General features: G+C 38.1%; 2 protein-coding genes across 10 annotated transcripts in view; both read right to left on the reverse strand.

The window, feature by feature from the left end:
* The window catches only part of LOC124153624 (hormone-sensitive lipase), a 53127-nt gene that overhangs the window by 19696 nt on the left and 16535 nt on the right, over positions 1-16896 (reverse strand). For 5 of the 8 annotated variants that reach the window (XM_046526910.1, XM_046526911.1, XM_046526909.1 and 2 more), the window contains exons 8-9: positions 9043-9231; positions 6503-6922 (exon numbers count right to left, since the gene is read on the reverse strand). In XM_046526910.1, coding sequence (XP_046382866.1) covers positions 6503-6922; positions 9043-9231 — 609 coding nt within the window. The remainder of the gene's footprint in view (positions 1-6502; positions 6923-9042; positions 9232-16896) is intronic. The other 3 variants (XM_046526914.1, XM_046526913.1, XM_046526915.1) reach the window with 2 other exon arrangements.
* Positions 10824-15769, reverse strand: LOC124153623. 2 transcript variants are annotated; one of them, XM_046526907.1, is made up of 3 exons: positions 13507-15769; positions 13080-13391; positions 10824-13008 (listed from the first exon to the last, which is right to left on the reverse strand). In XM_046526907.1, the coding sequence occupies exons 2-3, from the start codon at positions 13383-13385 to the stop codon at positions 10870-10872; spliced, it is 2445 nt and encodes an 814-aa protein (XP_046382863.1). In that variant the 5' UTR covers positions 13386-13391; positions 13507-15769; the 3' UTR covers positions 10824-10869. The 2 variants fall into 2 exon arrangements, with proteins under 2 accessions (XP_046382863.1, XP_046382862.1); XM_046526906.1 differs by having other exon boundaries at positions 13080-15769.

The raw sequence follows: 16896 nt of genomic DNA on the forward strand, positions 1-16896 counted from the left end.
GCGGTAGTAACCCTGAAAACCTCCACGCTGAATCCTCACCACACCACAAAAGCCTACACAAGGAAGAAAGTAAGTATCCTTCCACAAAATAAAAATATGTAAATTTTATCCAGAAACGAGTAAAGCATAGGTTTAAAGTAAGGATGAGTTACTTCTTAAATTTTTTCGGTTCTCGGTACTGGTCCGGTTCTCCCACATCGGTTCTTGGTACTCGGTTCCAAGGATGAACTCTTATTACATATCTGAATTAATGGCAATTTAAATGAACAACAAGAAGTGAATGAAAATAATTTCACTAATGATGTAAATTATCAGGAAAGCTCTATAAAAAAACTTAATATCATCTCCATAATTTTTATTTTCCAAGCAAAACAGTTTATATAACACGCTGTTAAAGAATGCATGATTAACCAATAAGTCACATTACATAAGTCAGGCTCTGGTTCTTTCTCCAGGTTTTGACTAAAAAAATTCAACATTTTTACCCTATCTGGGTCTAATCTATTCTTTTTTTGGCAGAAATATTGCCTGCAGTAGTGAACAGGCATTCACTGAAAACAGTAGTGGTTGATGCTGATTTTGAAGGGCCGCGCTGATTTGCTTGGAGCACGGCTTTGCAGAGAGTTGTTTCATCTGAAAGCCGCCTGAATTTTACGTGAATGGCAGCCAGCAAAAAGTCGTTTTGTCTGAAAGCGGTCTCAATGTAGCATTGAGTGTATTTCACGGCAGAACAGAGAACCGAGTACCAGAACCGACCCATCTCTAGTTTAAAGGGATCATAGTGCTATCATAAGCAATAATTTTCAATATCATCTACAGGTCTGTAATTTTATACACAGCAATACAAATACTATGTTCAACTCACCCATCATCACATAAGTTAAAACATTTTCAGGGTGATAATTAAGTGTGCACTATGTCTTACAGCTCAAGGATCAAACTAAGATTATTTTGTTCAATAAAAGTCTGTTTGCAACAAGTAAAGCCACATAAGGCAAAATCAAAAACTCATTTTTCCCCTTCTGGGCTTAACACTAGAATGCCGGGGGTAAGCCGCATACCTATAATTACTGCCAGCGGTCAATTGACCGTTTGCCCTTTTCTTGCGCTCTTTCATTCGTTTTCCCTCCATAGTTTTACCTGATGAGTTTAGAAGTGTTCTGATTATGTTTTGCAGTTAGATTTAGTTGTAAGAATAAGTTGAACTTTGCAAAAAAACATTAATAACACATAAAAAAATTTTATTGCAAAATAAAAACGTGCCTCACTTGCATACTTAAAAAAATAACTGGTAACGATCACCGTAAATGACTCTGAGCAACAGATCGCATAATTTTCGGGAAAGAAAAAATAACACGCACTTTCATGTCTCAACCGGTGAAAATTTCAACTACTATAACCTAAGAAAAATGTTTATGCTATGTCGCATTTGAAATGAATTTCATTCTTTAAATGAACTGAGCATAAAAAAGTTTTCACCAAATTTATTCGAAAGTTATAGTTTATACTGGCATCTCTAGGAGAATATAACCAGTTTTGATGAACTGGATGACCACAGTGTGGACTGAACTGAGAGAATGGGTGACTGCAGCATCTATATAGAGGAAGTGACTGGCACGCAAGTTATGACACATCGCGAAAAGAGTATTCCTGGCGCGCTTACGTGCAGCCCTACAGGTTATGCAATGTGCATGGGAAGCGGGGTGCGGTGACATCTGGCTTGATTCGCAGCAGATACGAACAAATGTAATAATGAATTTCAGCTCAATGAATGTTAATCACTGCCCATAGAGTACTTAGTAGGCTCAGTAGCAACTCTTTACGATGTAACACATCATAGATTTTATTATGTCTCTCTGTTTCACATAAACTAAAATCATGCTTAAAAACTGTTTTAAAGATATGAGAGTCAAACTTGAGTAGTTTTCGTGTGGTAAAGTGCATGCTATGATATTTGACGAAATTGAAACCATGAGATCTAAATTACGGTATTAAACATAAAAACGGTCAATTGACTGCTTTCAGTCATTCTAGGTAAAAGCTGACATTTCTCCTGACATGAATTTTTTCCCCCATAAAAACTTCATTTTCACATTATTTATACCAAAATATTAAAAGTAAAAAAAATCTTAGCATCATTGATTGGAAAATAACGAAATGGTGGGCGAAATAAAAACGCAAACGGTCAATTGACCGCCATTGGTCATCCTAGAGTTAAACAATCTTCCCCTCTACAAGCTAACATTCTCAATGGAGATCTTGAGCTTTCAGACAAAGTGTACGGGCATGCAAAAGGAATAGCTAGTTAAATTTATACGTAAATTTTCCCCAAGCACAACATCTAAATTGGTTAAATCAACACAATTCTTGTACAAACACACAGAAAATATTACAAAACTGTATCATGACGCTGATTTTTCAAATAATATGACGCAGTGATGGAAATCCCAAAGACAGATTCAAATGGATATCATGTAGTTTTAAAATAATCATATCCGAAACGTGTACATACTCAGACTACAAGAAAGCTTTACAGTGGTGGTGTCATAGACAAGAGTAAAACAAATTGAAAGTCAAACAGGGTAACAGTACCTACCTACAAAAATTAAATGGCTTGAAGGCAAGAAACAGAAGAGTATTAGTATTGAAAAAATGCCACATGCACGCAGTTATAATTTCTCCTGGAATTCTATCAGGCATAAATGTGCATCATTGAAACATGGACATTCAATTAGTAACAAAACAGAATATTAAATCAGCCAAGCCCCATGGCTAATAAAATTAGTGGTATTCATTCATTATCTGCAATGCATCTAAGATGGGATTTTATTCTAGGCAATGCAGTGGAGAAAGGACTTCAAAGAAACCAAAACCAATTGAGAATCTAAAACTTGTAATGAAGCTGCACATGGCAATAAATGCGATTAATTTTAAACAGGTGAGAATGACAGGTTATGGGGATCTCTATTTTGGCCAAAGTAATAAAATCAATATGAAGGTAGATATCATTGGCCAATTTATGAGGGATATGGAAATGGACAAAAGAAAGCGACAAGAAGAAGACTGGATTTAGTGGAAGAAAGGATCGTGACTCACAGTAACTGCAGGCTGAGGAGACTGATACTGACAGGATAGGACTATACTCATGCCTCATTTATCGCAATTTTGTTCAGCATAATTTTGCTGAAGCACAAATTCGATCCACAATTAAACATTCCGCAGCTAAATTACAAAACCATTTGACTGTAATAAAAAAACTGCCACAAGTGCATAGGAAATTACTCTTGATCTACTGTAATTAAGTATAGCCTCCATAAATGGAATTATACATGACTGAGAAAATGGTGACATTGACATTTGGGGATTCATTATACATATGTACTTCGCTGGTTGCGTTGTAGCAGGATGAACAACTAAGCGACCACCTATTGCCACCACATATTAGGCATTTTGGGTAAATACTGTAGACAGAATGTGTTCCCTAGAAAATATTGAAAGCCTGAACACTATCCCTTCTTCTCTAATTGACATCCTTTAATGCTAAAAGTACGCACAAAATCTGGCATTAGGCATTCCTTTTCATTAGAATAGCTTCTGGCAACAAAATGTCTTCAATGACAGTGCTTATATGCAATGAAAACGATATCTTCATATCATTTACCCTAATTTCTAATTTATGAATATTTTGCGGGTAAAGAATGCATGATTGCCTGATAAAACTCTGTTAAGCCCCAGCCAGATCCAATATCCATGATAGGGTAAACAATGATGAATAATCAGTCATTGTATGCCACCTTGGCATTCATGCTTCTCATAAGCTAAACAGCTTTGGGGCAGTGCCAAATCAGATGGTGAAAACAGGCTATAGGCTACTGAAAATATAAACTCATTAGATGAAATGCAAATTTGAGGGGATTTTGTATATAAAAAATATAAAAATAATTTCTAACTGAAAAATTTTGCAATAGCGAGCTCATATTCTTCACATGCAGTCTTTGCTTAAGGGAGGTCTTTTGATCATAGAGATTCACTACCGGAGGTTTTTCACCATGCATGCATGGGATGAACCTGAGACCATAGCTATGACTTCATTATTAGGAATATTTCTTAAAATTTCATTTTAGGGGGATCATTGTTATTTGCCTTAACCTTTCAGGCGCAACATTGGAATAGGGTGGTTTCTTATTATTTTTTCATTGCCTAAATCGAAAGATTATTACTCCTGGAGTACGCTCTTTGATTTTCAAATGACGTTATCTATTTTTTGCGATTAAGCGAAAAGTGAAAAATTTCAAGCGCGCAAAAACATGACGGCTAAGTAGGAATGATGGGAAAAGTCCGTGTTACGTATTTCTGTTGGCGTGTGAGGTGACCTTGGGGCAAGGGTTGAGCGTTGATACGATGGCACTTGGCTTAAATAAGGATTATTATTCCCCTATCAAATGAAGGAAACTTTCCGAACTTAGGTATTTTTAACGTGCGATAATTAAGAGATGTTTCCCTGACCTCTGTGCCTCATGCATGCATTGGTAATCTCAGACAATGTAAAACTCCTATCTACTCGTATAGAAACTAGGTCCCTGTGACGTCACGTGGAGTGGAATCGCATGGGCGCCAATCTGGCCTTTTTCAAATGCGGTTAAAATTGACCGTTGCCATTCCTCTAAACTGGGGTTTCTAAAACCAAATAATTTGTATATTATGAACACACTAATGGTGGGTAAGGGATCGCAATCAATGCATTTTGTTTTCTTTGATGAAGGAAACTACCCTATTGCTGAGTTCAGGCACAGATGTGAAAAAACATTACTAACTCTTAGCATGGCTCAGTGGTACACCTTTAAAGTTTAAAACACCATTATTAGTATATTTGAACACTTACGCGATGTCTTTCGTGCTATGCATGGACACCTTTACATGCCGTCATACGGACTGATCCAGCAAGGTGCAATATAAAATGCTCTTAGGGCTATTAAATATAATTATATGTAATGTATTTTAGCATCTGAATACAATAAGATCAGCATATTTTTATTTTGCCATCTTATTTATCTAATAATACTTTTATTTTGCAGTACTGTGAAATTATTTTGCTTGATTATGCTGAATAATCTGCCATTGATCTGAAGGCATAAATGCAAAAAATGAAAGGCTGCATAGAGAGTGTCAAAACAAAAAGCATCAATAAGAGTCAAAGGTCTACGCTGCCTAGTGTTGTGGAGAAATGAAAAAAAGCTTGCGCTGTGCCTGTCTGATCCATCATGCCTGGCGGAAGGTTAAACTTATTTTGTGTTTAAATACTGGTCAAAATCATTTACTGCGCAAAGACCGAACACAGTGCTTGTCATGCCATTGGGGTACTCGGCCATCTGAAACAATTTATCACATCATCTTAACCGGATAAAAGTACATATATATATAGATATCAAAGTAATCATTTCAAATTCTATCTTTTAAATCAAAGAATCAGCCTTAAATCATCATTATTGAGTGTAGAACATGTAAAATTGTTAGGGGAAGTCCCTCAAACTTGCCTCAGCTGGGGGTAGTCTCCCTAACCATCCCACATCCCTGGCTTAAAACCAAGATCCTCCATGTGCTGGATTAATTCTTGATCTAGGCTAAGAATTTCTTGCTGTCCCTCACAGGGGTACAGTCGTCAAACTGCCATTACCTCATCAATTATGAAATTCTTCAAACCTCAATGATAAGAATTCTTTGTTCAGGCTGTACACCCAGTAAATCAAATATTTATAAAGCTATAGGATGACAATTTTTTTCGCCATTTGTTTAGTCAGGGATACTGCTGAGCCTCATTATCAAGGCAGTTATTCAGCTGATTTATTTGAAATAAAAGAACCATTAAAACTCATCAGTTGAAATCATAGCTCAATCCATGTAAGCTGTTTTAACATTATATGAGCCTCTACAGCATTTTTCACAAGCTGGAGGCAAATTTTCACAGCTGCGTGTGGTTCTCTTAAAACTGCCACAAAGAACACCATGAGAAAGCAAAACTACTTTCACAAAATGAACAGCAGTGATTGGAGGAAACAATCCCAGATGAAAAATTGACAGCACTGAACACAGAAAGACTTGCCCTATGCTCACCCAGTAGGAGAAATATGTACAACGAAAGCTCCGCCAAATGCAGCCTATTTCGGTTATTTGTGGGTATCTCACTGTAATATAACAAATGAATTCAATTAAATTCTAAGTCACTTCATATCGAAGTGCATTCTCAGACACTACCTTACTATAAGCACTATCTTTACCTGATCTAATCATCCAACGGTGCTTGGATTATTTTTTTATTTTATCCAATGCAAAATGATTTGAGAAACTGGAATATACTATCCAAGATAACTACAACTACTGTTACTGTGAAAAAGTGCAAAGATAAAAGTATGAGCATGCTTGTGAGTTGACACTAGATTTAAAAAATTACTCAATTCTTAATCATCTCTACTTGCAAAACTAAAATAAGCCTTTTCTTTCATACCTAATGAGCCAGGCTTCAAAATCTTACTTCCAGCCTCTCTTAGAACAGGCACTTCCTCACCTTCTAAATTAACGTCTGAGTCTAGAACATACTGTTCAAAGAATTGTGCAGCACAGCCATTTGGATTGGGTTTATCCATGGGGGGCTGAGGGGAAGCTAAGGAGACAGTAGTAAGGGTATCAGAGGAGCCCAATTTATCTAACAGCTGGCCTTGGAAACTTCTAGCCTCAGCTTGGGGTTGTGAATCAGTGAGATCACTTGCTGACACTTCCTCAAATGATTCCAAGTCACTGGCAGAGGAGGGACTCTCTCTATTTATTTCCAATTCTGGGGACTTGCCTTCCATGCTATTTGAAATGGAGCTCTTTTTCACTGTGTCTTCAGAATGATCAGATGGCTCATCATTTTGACCTGCGTAGGCTGAAAAAAGAGATAGCATCAGAGTTATACATTTAAGCAATCTAACAATTCAGAGACAAATCAACGTTAAGAAAGCCATAATGAGAGGAGAAATTTACGCGTAGGATTACTTAGGAAGTGCATGAAGGAAGGAAACCCTATGAAAAATAGTATGTTGTGAGAGGAACTGTAAAAAGTTAGCATCATGAAACAATACAAACTAACAGTAAGCGACTATAATTGCTGCCACCTTGAATTAGTGATATATGATAAGATTATTCAAGGCAATGCACTTACAGTAATTGATTGGAAGTTCAATGAGTGAGCAAGTAACACAGAAACCATATACAATTGAAATCAACAACAGCCCACGTTATGATATGGAAATTATGAATCCTTGAGTCTCCGTAGAAGACCTAGTGGCATTTCATATTGAAAATAAGGAAATATAAACTTGAACCTTCCATAAATATATTAGACTGGACCAAAGAAGATATAATCTGTTTCAGTAATGAAAATATGGACATTATGAGCACCTGTTTTGTGGTGTAAACACATTCACGGAAGAACACATCAATTGACAACAGCACACAAATTCCATTAATGCAGATTGTAAAATGAAACTAATAAAATGAGCGTTTATTAAAGCCGTGAATTACATAATGTACTTACATATACCTTACCAAGATGACTAACCATTTCTTCAGAAAAAGAAAGTATTAACAAATATTCCAGTCCTGCTAAGGTGTTAAATACTGGTGTGTGGTGTTGCTTTTCTTTTCCTTGTTTGTTCTTTTGAATCAAATCAGAGGCTTGAATTCTTCTATCTTTAGGAACTAATGATAATACCTTATCTTCCCAATTTAGTGATACTACAGATCTAAATACTTTGTGATAACTTGGTACACATACTAATTCACATAGTTTTCAAAACATATTACTCATGGAAATCATTAAAAGTGCTTTATAAAATGAACCAATGAAAGGGAATTAAAATCAGAACAATGAACAAATTCAAGGAACCGAACAGACATTGGAACTGAAAAATTTCAAGCCAGTTTTAATTAACTAAATTATTTTTTATATCACTTAAAAATCTTCCACTAGACCACAGCTACCAACAGTAAGATGTGAAGGACAAGAATGACAATACACAAATAGTCTTCACACTTTAAAACTCATATTTATATGCATACACAGGGTGTTTTGGGAGGAATCTGCAGTACAGCAGGAGGTGGTAGGGGAGACGATTTTAAGCATTTTTTTGTCCAATAAACATAGATGGGGTTGCAACTCCTTAGGTACTTAAGTATGGCAACACAAACATTTTTTTGGCTGCACTTTGGAGTTATCATGAAAACCGTATTTCTTGGGTACCCAACCTTTATGACATTCTTTTTAGTGCTCTGGATATTTTAAAGGCATACAATTATTAACGTTCGATTAAAATGTGCCATTATAACTGTCTGAAACAGTCTCAAAATGAGTGAGAAGGCACATCACATTGTTGATACTCGCTCAAAATTCTTCTTTAATTATGCTCAAAGATTAATCATTTCAGACAATTACAATGGCACATTTTCGTCCAACCTTAATTATATAATGCCCTTAGAAATCCAGAATATTAAATAAAATATTGAAAAGGCTGGATACCCATAAATAGCCAACTGTTTTCATGCACTGAATTGTTGAGGCCTTTACTTTGTAGAATTCCATATTTAATGTTTGGAAGGAAATTTCTTAGCTTTTCTACAAAAACACACACTTTATTGCCGACTAGTTTCGGTTACACATGAAAGTTGTAAGTTGAAAATGGTACAGTGTAACCGAAACTAGTCGGCAATAAAGTGTGTGTTTTTGTAGAAAAGCTAAGAAATTTCCTTCCAAACATTAAACTGTTTTCATGGTAACTGCAAAGTGAATTCAAAACAATGTTTGCGCTGCCATAGCTCAGAAACTAAGGAGTAACAATCCCATGTTTATGGAAAAAAAGGCTTAAAATTGTCTCCCCAACCACCTCCTGAAGTATTACAGATTCTTCCTGAAACACCCAGTATTCAAAGCGATTGCAGCAATCCTATCACCAGTCTGAGTCAACTAAAATCTTTATGCAAGAAAGTATCATTAAAACTTTTATTTACCTTTCAGGCACTGCATCATAAACCCAAATGGAAGGAGAGGGTCCATGAGACAAAGGAATCTGGATGGAGATGGAACGAAGGCCACCAATACCGGTATGTATGCTAAGAATAATCCATCTGGAGATCTGATTCCCAACTCCTGGCACTTCATTGCTACGCCTAAATTTAAATTTGCTCCAGCCGAATCACCTGAAGTAGACCAATGGTTCAAATGACTAACAAAAACTTGCTGACCAATTTATAACATCCATTCCAACAGAGAATATACATTAGATCATTGGGTCCTGTTGACCATAGTTGTCCTGATAAATGTGATGCCACTGGTTTAGGCTAGGTTTCAGCACTCACGGAATAGTTTCTTCAAGTTTTTTTTCCCCCCGCTGCATAAATCTCCAGGTTGGAAATGTAACCACTCTCACTTTCACATATCATGCGAACAAGCAGTCCACATTTCACTCTCTTGGCTGGGTTGTATGTGCAGAATTTCAGCCTTCCTCCCCAAGGAATGCTATGCCTCATCTAGAGATAATTCTTGTTTTGGCTTATAAACTGTCTGGCATTTGTCTGCAATAAAGTCTACAATTGGTCGTATTTTGAATAACGAATCCTTCTTACTTTCAAAGCAAATTCAAATTTTGTTTTGTGGCTCCAAAAATCCTTCCTCACTGCCTATATCGAGGATTATTGATCCAGCCATTTACTTCTTGAATTCTGCCATGATTAAAATCTAGGACACTGTGTGTGTCACCCACAAATTCTTGCCACTCAAAATTTAGTGCATGATTTGCACCACACCAGGTTTCATCGGTATACCAAATGGTGTACCCTAGGTTGGGACAAGATCTCAATTTCCTCCCATCCTGACTTTTCCTGACTTTTTCCTGACCAAAATCTTGATATATCCTGACTTTTTCTAGCGTTCGCCATAAGTTTTAACGCATGAAGAAAGATGTCATAAGAGGTCATATACAAGGAAATAGCTCAAAATATGCAACACTTCAGTATTTTTTAATTGTAATATCAGAAAAACTTACAAGAAATGTTACTACTGTACAGTACTACACGTTAGGTACTTTGGTACTTTCCAAACAAAATATGGCCACTGTGGACTAGCAATCATTGTGACTTAATCATTAGTCAAAACAGTAAAAAAAACAAGGTGAACAAAACAATCACAATTTACTTATTTTAAGTACACTTCACACATAATAATAGTTCTTTCATAGTGACTTTCCAAACAAAAAATGGCCACTGTGGACTAGCAATCACTGTGACTTAATCATTAGTCAAAACAGTAAAAAAAAAACAAGGTGAACAAAAAAATCACTATTTCCTTATTTTAAGTACACTTCACAAATTATCATAGTTCTTTCATAGTGACTTTCCAAACAAAATATGGCCACCGTGGACTAGCAATCATTGTGACTTAATCATTAGTCAAAACCGTAAAAAACAAGGTGAACAAAACAATCACAATTTACTTATTTTAAGTACACTTCACACATAATAATAGTTCTTTCATAGTGACTTTCCAAACAAAAAATGGCCACTGTGGACTAGCAATCACTGTGACTTAATCATTAGTCAAAACAGTAAAAAAAACAAGGTGAACAAAAAAATCACTATTTCCTCATTTTAAGTACACTTCACAAATTATCATAGTTCTTTCATATTGACTTTCCAAACAAAATATGGCCACTTTGGACTAGCAATCACTGTGACTTAATCATTAGTCAAAACAGTAAAAAAAACTTGGTGAACAAAAAAATCACTATTAATTTAAAGTGCACTTCACAAATTGTCTAAGTTAGAAACTCCATTGTTAAGTTAGAAAGTACCAGTCAACTTTTTTATTTCTTCATCAATGGCATCAGCCTCCTTCTGGCTTGATGCTAACACTTTCATCTTTTTGGCTTGAAGCTCCTTAACTTCAGTTCCAATCATCTTCTCATGGGTCCTTTTTTTTTCGACCTCAGCGTCCTCAGATCGGCGCTGCTTCTTTGCTTCTTCATACTCGGAGCGCGCGTGCCGAAATCTGTTGATCATTTCAGCAGATATTTTTATGTTTTCTACGCCACCAGCAGCGTTGACTGAGTCGTACACTTGGCGCTGAGCCACCAAAGACATATCTAATTGGTTCTCTACTATTATCTCCTTATTGATGGAGAAGCCACGCTCGATGAAAGCTTGGCCATGGCTTATGATCAGAGCCATTTTAATCACTTTCACTAAACCATCTGAGCACTTATAACGATCCCAGATACCTCTCCAGAAATGATCTAGTCTCTGCCTCTGACGATCATATTCTTGACAGGCGTTAGCAAATACTTGTTTGTCACAGAGCACCTTAAAGTCAGACAAAATAGTGTCGCACTCACTTGCAGGAAGCCAATTGCGGCTGTGCAGTTGTTCCAAGAAGCCGTTCAGTCGAGTAGAAACGGCAGTTTTGGAATGTGAAATCAGTTCTGGGTCACAAAAAGTTATGGCTCTGCAGAGTTTGTAATTCAAGGGAGCCTTTTCAAGAATTTTACTAACCATAGCCTTCAGCAGGAGCACACACTCCTCCTTGAACTTCAGCATTTCTGGAGTAGATACTTGTACTTTTTTGAGAGCGTCCTTTACAGAAAAACTAAAATTGAAGTTCTTCACAGGAATCAGATTGTCTTCATTGGTAATGTCAACTTTACATACATCTGACTTTCGATTTACATAATCATTCTTGACAAAATGTCTAAGCAGGTTCGACACTAAGTTCGACAGGTCCGTGTGCAAGAACGGCGCCATTGGGTCATTGGTTTGATAAGTAGTCAAGAATGGCTCAACAAGTCTTGCAACATATGAGAAGAAGGCTAACTTAGGCCCCAACATCTTATCTTCAACAGCTTTTGCAACATACAAGAAGCCGGCAGATTTTATTTTATCCTCTTCAGGTCCAGTTCTCACTTTTTCAATAAAAGTTTTTACGTTTGGCAATATTTTGATGCAATTATCGGCACCAGGTGCATTATTCAACCACCTCACTGCACAATACTTATTTGGGAAAGTAGTAGAGCCTGTCCACTCTGTATACTTACTGCGACGGGCAGGCACATTCTTAAATATATTGTATAAGGCCCTGAGAAACATGACAATATTCCAGCCACACTTACTAACCCCCTCTTTGAAGGAATTATGAACTACGTGCAAACCACAGGACCCCATGAGCAGCAGCAGTGGCTCATCCTCACCAAACTCTGTTTTCATATAAATCTGGAGATCTTTCAGGAACTTGACATTAACATTCGGGCCATCCATGCCAACCATAAGCACATGAGACTGCACACTTCTAGGAATTGCTGTGCAGTATGCCGATATGAGATCAGTCGCCCTTGAGCGACCCAGGAACACTGAATCATAATATTTCGTCACCGTTTCATTTTGATCATCACACCAAAATTTAATGGCAAGATCCATTTGAGTCTTCTGGCTACACTTATTGAGACTCTCGTCAAATAAAACTACCACAAAATCCAGTTTGGTTAACTTAGATGTGATAACATCATGGAAATGTGGGGCTAAACCATGTACAAGTGAATAGGCGATTTTGTTCCGACCCAATTCCATTTTTGCAGCAATCATACTATCTGGGAACATTGTGGGAAATAACTGCACTGCCTTGCCCCCAGAAGACAAAGAAGTATGGCTCGTTACACAATAGATACACCACAAAATCTCAGCTTTGGTAGTATCTTGCTTCATTAACCAGGTGTTAAGACCTTGCAAACCAGCAGTCTTCGGGACGGCGATAACTTCGTTGGTACATCGCGCACATGGGCATGAACATGTGCAGGCAGGTGAAGCTGGTGTGGGGTCATCGGGATCGTCCCGAGGGTCTTCTGCAGTCCCACCCGATGCTGAGGAACCAGGTGCCGCCGCCGTGGGGTTCACCGACGCGGATGTAGAGGTAGAGGGAGTTGCTGTAGTCACCTACAAAAATCAGGCTGGGGTAGAGAACCAGAAAACCCCGAAGATTTTACAAATAACTCACCATCACTTACCTTCTTAGCGGAAGGCAAACAAAATATCTTGATCCCGTAACAGCTCTTCTTGTTCTCGACGGCAGTATTGTGGTGGGTTGATGACAGGTGTTTAGTCAGGGCACCGCGACCCATGTTGCCGAGTTGATTCGTCTTGCAGCACACCGAGCAGTAGAAAGATGTTGGTTTTCCTTCTGGCAATCCATGCTTTAATGCAGTCGAAGTCTTTGGTGAGAAGCAGCTGAAATGAAGCTCCTTTGACCAATCCTCGTTCCAATACGTCTGCTTTCCCCCGACCATGACTAGAGACGAAATGGGCCTCAGCATTCGGGTCTGAAAATAATACAATCTCATTTTGAACTACAGCACCATTAAGTTTCAATGAATAGTCGAATGGAGTGGATAAAATAACACGACAGTGAGTTTGCTAATATTCGTGACAGCCTACCTTCAATGAAGAAAACGCAACCTCCGCTGCTCTCCAGGCACACCGACTCGTCCGGACTCGTCACCGTCGCACTGTTATTGTTGACCCGCCGCGGGCGTAGACCCGGGGAGCGCGTGGGATGGCGGGGGGTGTGGGGGGAAAGGCGCGGAAAAGGAGCGACCGTGGAGCCAAGGTTTAGAGCCTAAGGTTGCCTCACTCGCTTCTGCGCATGAGCCTACCAAGCCGCTACTATGTCACAGACGACCCAATGCAACTTTGCTATTGCATTGTCGTATGGTAGTACAGAATTCATTTAAGGTTCCTGAGACGCTGCGTCGCCATGCGTTCAACACAATGTAGTCAATATTTCCTGCGCTTTCTCCGTTAATGGTCTCAGTAGTCCACAAATGATAAAATGACTTTTTGTGGAAGAAGAGCGCGTTACACTGCCGTGTATGCCGGCCTCCCGCTATACAGTGGCGACGTGCTCAAACTGTCAGAAACGAAGAAAGCTGGACGAAACGTCTCATACTACACGTGGGCACTTGAATTTAGGAATCCTTTTATTTCATGGATATACAAATCGGCACCAACAACCTCTTAATACCCCTCACACGTTAAAAAAATATCGCTGAAAGTGAATCGGTCAAAATTAATATGTATATATACCAAAGAAGTGATGTACAAGATTTGCGATGCTCCTATCACATGTGATAAGCTAGATTTTTTTCCACTTTTGAGATAAATTACCTAACATACTTATTCGTGCAAAGACAATTATGTTTTTACATCATCAACCCGAAAGGCATGACCTCCACTGTATCCCCATTGTAAGAAATCATTCAACCTCATTTCTAGACGTGAGACTAAAAACTAGTTGTAATTTTATTATTTTGTACGCCATTAAATAATACAGAGCAATTTTCCAGGCAATGGCTGAGCAGAATAACCCATAACATGTGATAATTGAAGTTCAAAAATATTTTAGCGCATTAAAAATATTTCTCAGGCATCACGGGAAAGATCGTAAATCGCATGATAGAAACCTATATTTTTTATGGTAATTATTCCTTCACTCGAACAAGCTATAAATTGGTAGTCTTGCTAAACTTCTAAGGTAAATTAGGATAAACCGTTTCAATTTTTTTTCTTTTCACGTCATATGTACTTGCAACTGTATTGAATCAGAACCTCTTCCAAGTGAAGGATTCTTTTTACTTTTGAGATTTTAGCCTGGTTATCCGATCAAAAGTCATTAATTCAGGTATTGATACTTTGCTCCAGATTTATTGGTAATCTTCATTGCGTTCAGACTTTATACTTTTCTCTATTCTCAATTATCAACTAATTTTTCCAGAGCATGATAATGAACGACAAGACGCATGGTGAGAAAATAGCGTTTTGCAATGACATGGTCATCCTTAGTGAAAAGCATATGCATATATGTGTTTTAGTTTTATTTAGCTGATAGCATACCTGACGGGTGATCGAGAGGAGCTTTAAAAGTAGGCATATGAATTCAATTATAGTGCATCTGAATTAGCAATCGGTAATTTCAAAATTTATTTTATAATCAATGATCGTTATTTTTAAGTGACTCACATTGCTGAATGTTTTCTAGAAATTTTCTAAAAATGCTTTGACTCTTCTGAATTCTCTCTGAGCTCAATATTGAAGTTGGTTCCTTTTCAATAGTCTAAATTATTTGCTAAACGTTTGCCTAATTGGAACCGCTGCAGCAAGCGATGTAAAATTTCAACCCTTTTCACTTTTTGCACTCGTCACATGTTTATTTTATTTTTTGATTACTCCAAAGGATTTCATGCATGCATGCATGCATGAGAGGGTTAAGAGTGTCTAAAGGCCGTTTTACACGGTACACGGAATTGCGCAGTCTGACGTACGTGCGAAGGCGCAATCAAAATTGCGTCGTGTAAAGCGGTGAATTGCTAGAACACATGCGAGAACCTTGCCATGCAGCGGCAGGCAGAGCGACGCCAGCACTCCTTGCTTCGGCGGTGAAGGCGGCAGCCCAGTTCGGCACGGGTTAGCACGAGGGGAAGGGAGGCGGTGAGACAGCGCGGCGCGGGCGTTCTCGGCTCATCTTGCGGCTGTCGCTTGCCGCCAGTGCGGCGTGCGGTGGCCGGCGGCACAGCAAAAGGCACACAATCCGATCCATCCTGACTCTTCGGGCGCTCATCCTGACGATTTCCTGATTTTCCTGACCAAAACTTTTTTTCCTGACTATTTCCTGACTTTCCTGACTTTCCTGACTTGTCCCAACCTAGTGTACCCCATATCTCTGTATGTACCTTTTTGTTAAATGCAAAAATGTCTTCCGTTGGTCCTTAATACGCTGTGATTCAAAGCAAACAGTGCGGGAGTTGTATTTTCTCACCTAAAAATTCAATTGATGCAAGACTTTACACAATGTGCTTTCGCACATTTCTGGAAAGTCCTCAAAATGTGCTTTTAATTTCACGAAAACCTCAACCACTGTTGGGTATTTCTTTTCTAGGTAAAATCTGTGGACGGTTTGTCACACAAAACCTTGAAAAATTCATTAATGACTGGAGGCGTGCCTGGGCTTGATGTAGGCTGCTTGGGTGTGCTGTCTTTGCTTAACCGCATCTCTTTCTTAATTCTCCTTACTGTCAACTCGGATACTCTGCATGCTTTGGACACATTTTTTTCCACCTGTTTCCTTGGGATTTCTTATTTTACACCTTTGCCATAATTTTTGGCAAGTTTTGCAAGAATTAATGGCAAATTTGAATGAAAAACTGCAAGAAGTGAATGAAAATAATTTAACTTAAGATGTAAATGAGCAGGAATGCTCTGTAAAAAATCTTAAGATCGTCTCCATAATTTTAATTGCCATGCAAAAATTTTTAAATAACACGTTGTTAAAGAATGCATGATCGACCAATATGTCACATTACATCAGGTAGCCACTGGTTATTTTTCCAGGTTTTGATTTCAAAAATTGAACATTTTTACCTAATCTATTCTTTTTTGGCAGAAATATTGCCTGAGGTACTGAATAGGCGTTCACTAGTAACAGTAGAGGTCGATGTTGATTTTGAAGGGCCGCCCGAAATATGCTTGGAGCACAGTTGACATACTGCTTAGATAAGTCAGTATAGCATCAGGATCAATAGTGAAACTCAATTTGATGCATGAATTTCAAAGTTGGCACAACTCATGATCGATGGACATATTTTAAATAAAGACATTCACAAACGTAAGCACAATCAAATCTTTCAATGGCATCAGCGGCTGGCCTACAGATGTGGGCATACAGTACCTATTAATGGAATGCTACCTGCAGTGGTGCAGTGACAGGAGTTTAAAATAGTACTTTCATTAAAAACTCACTTGGCATAACTGGACTGGATTCAAATCCCTGAT

The sequence above is a fragment of the Ischnura elegans genome, chromosome 2, assembly GCF_921293095.1.
Source record: "Ischnura elegans chromosome 2, ioIscEleg1.1, whole genome shotgun sequence".
NCBI lineage: Eukaryota > Metazoa > Arthropoda > Insecta > Odonata > Coenagrionidae > Ischnura > Ischnura elegans.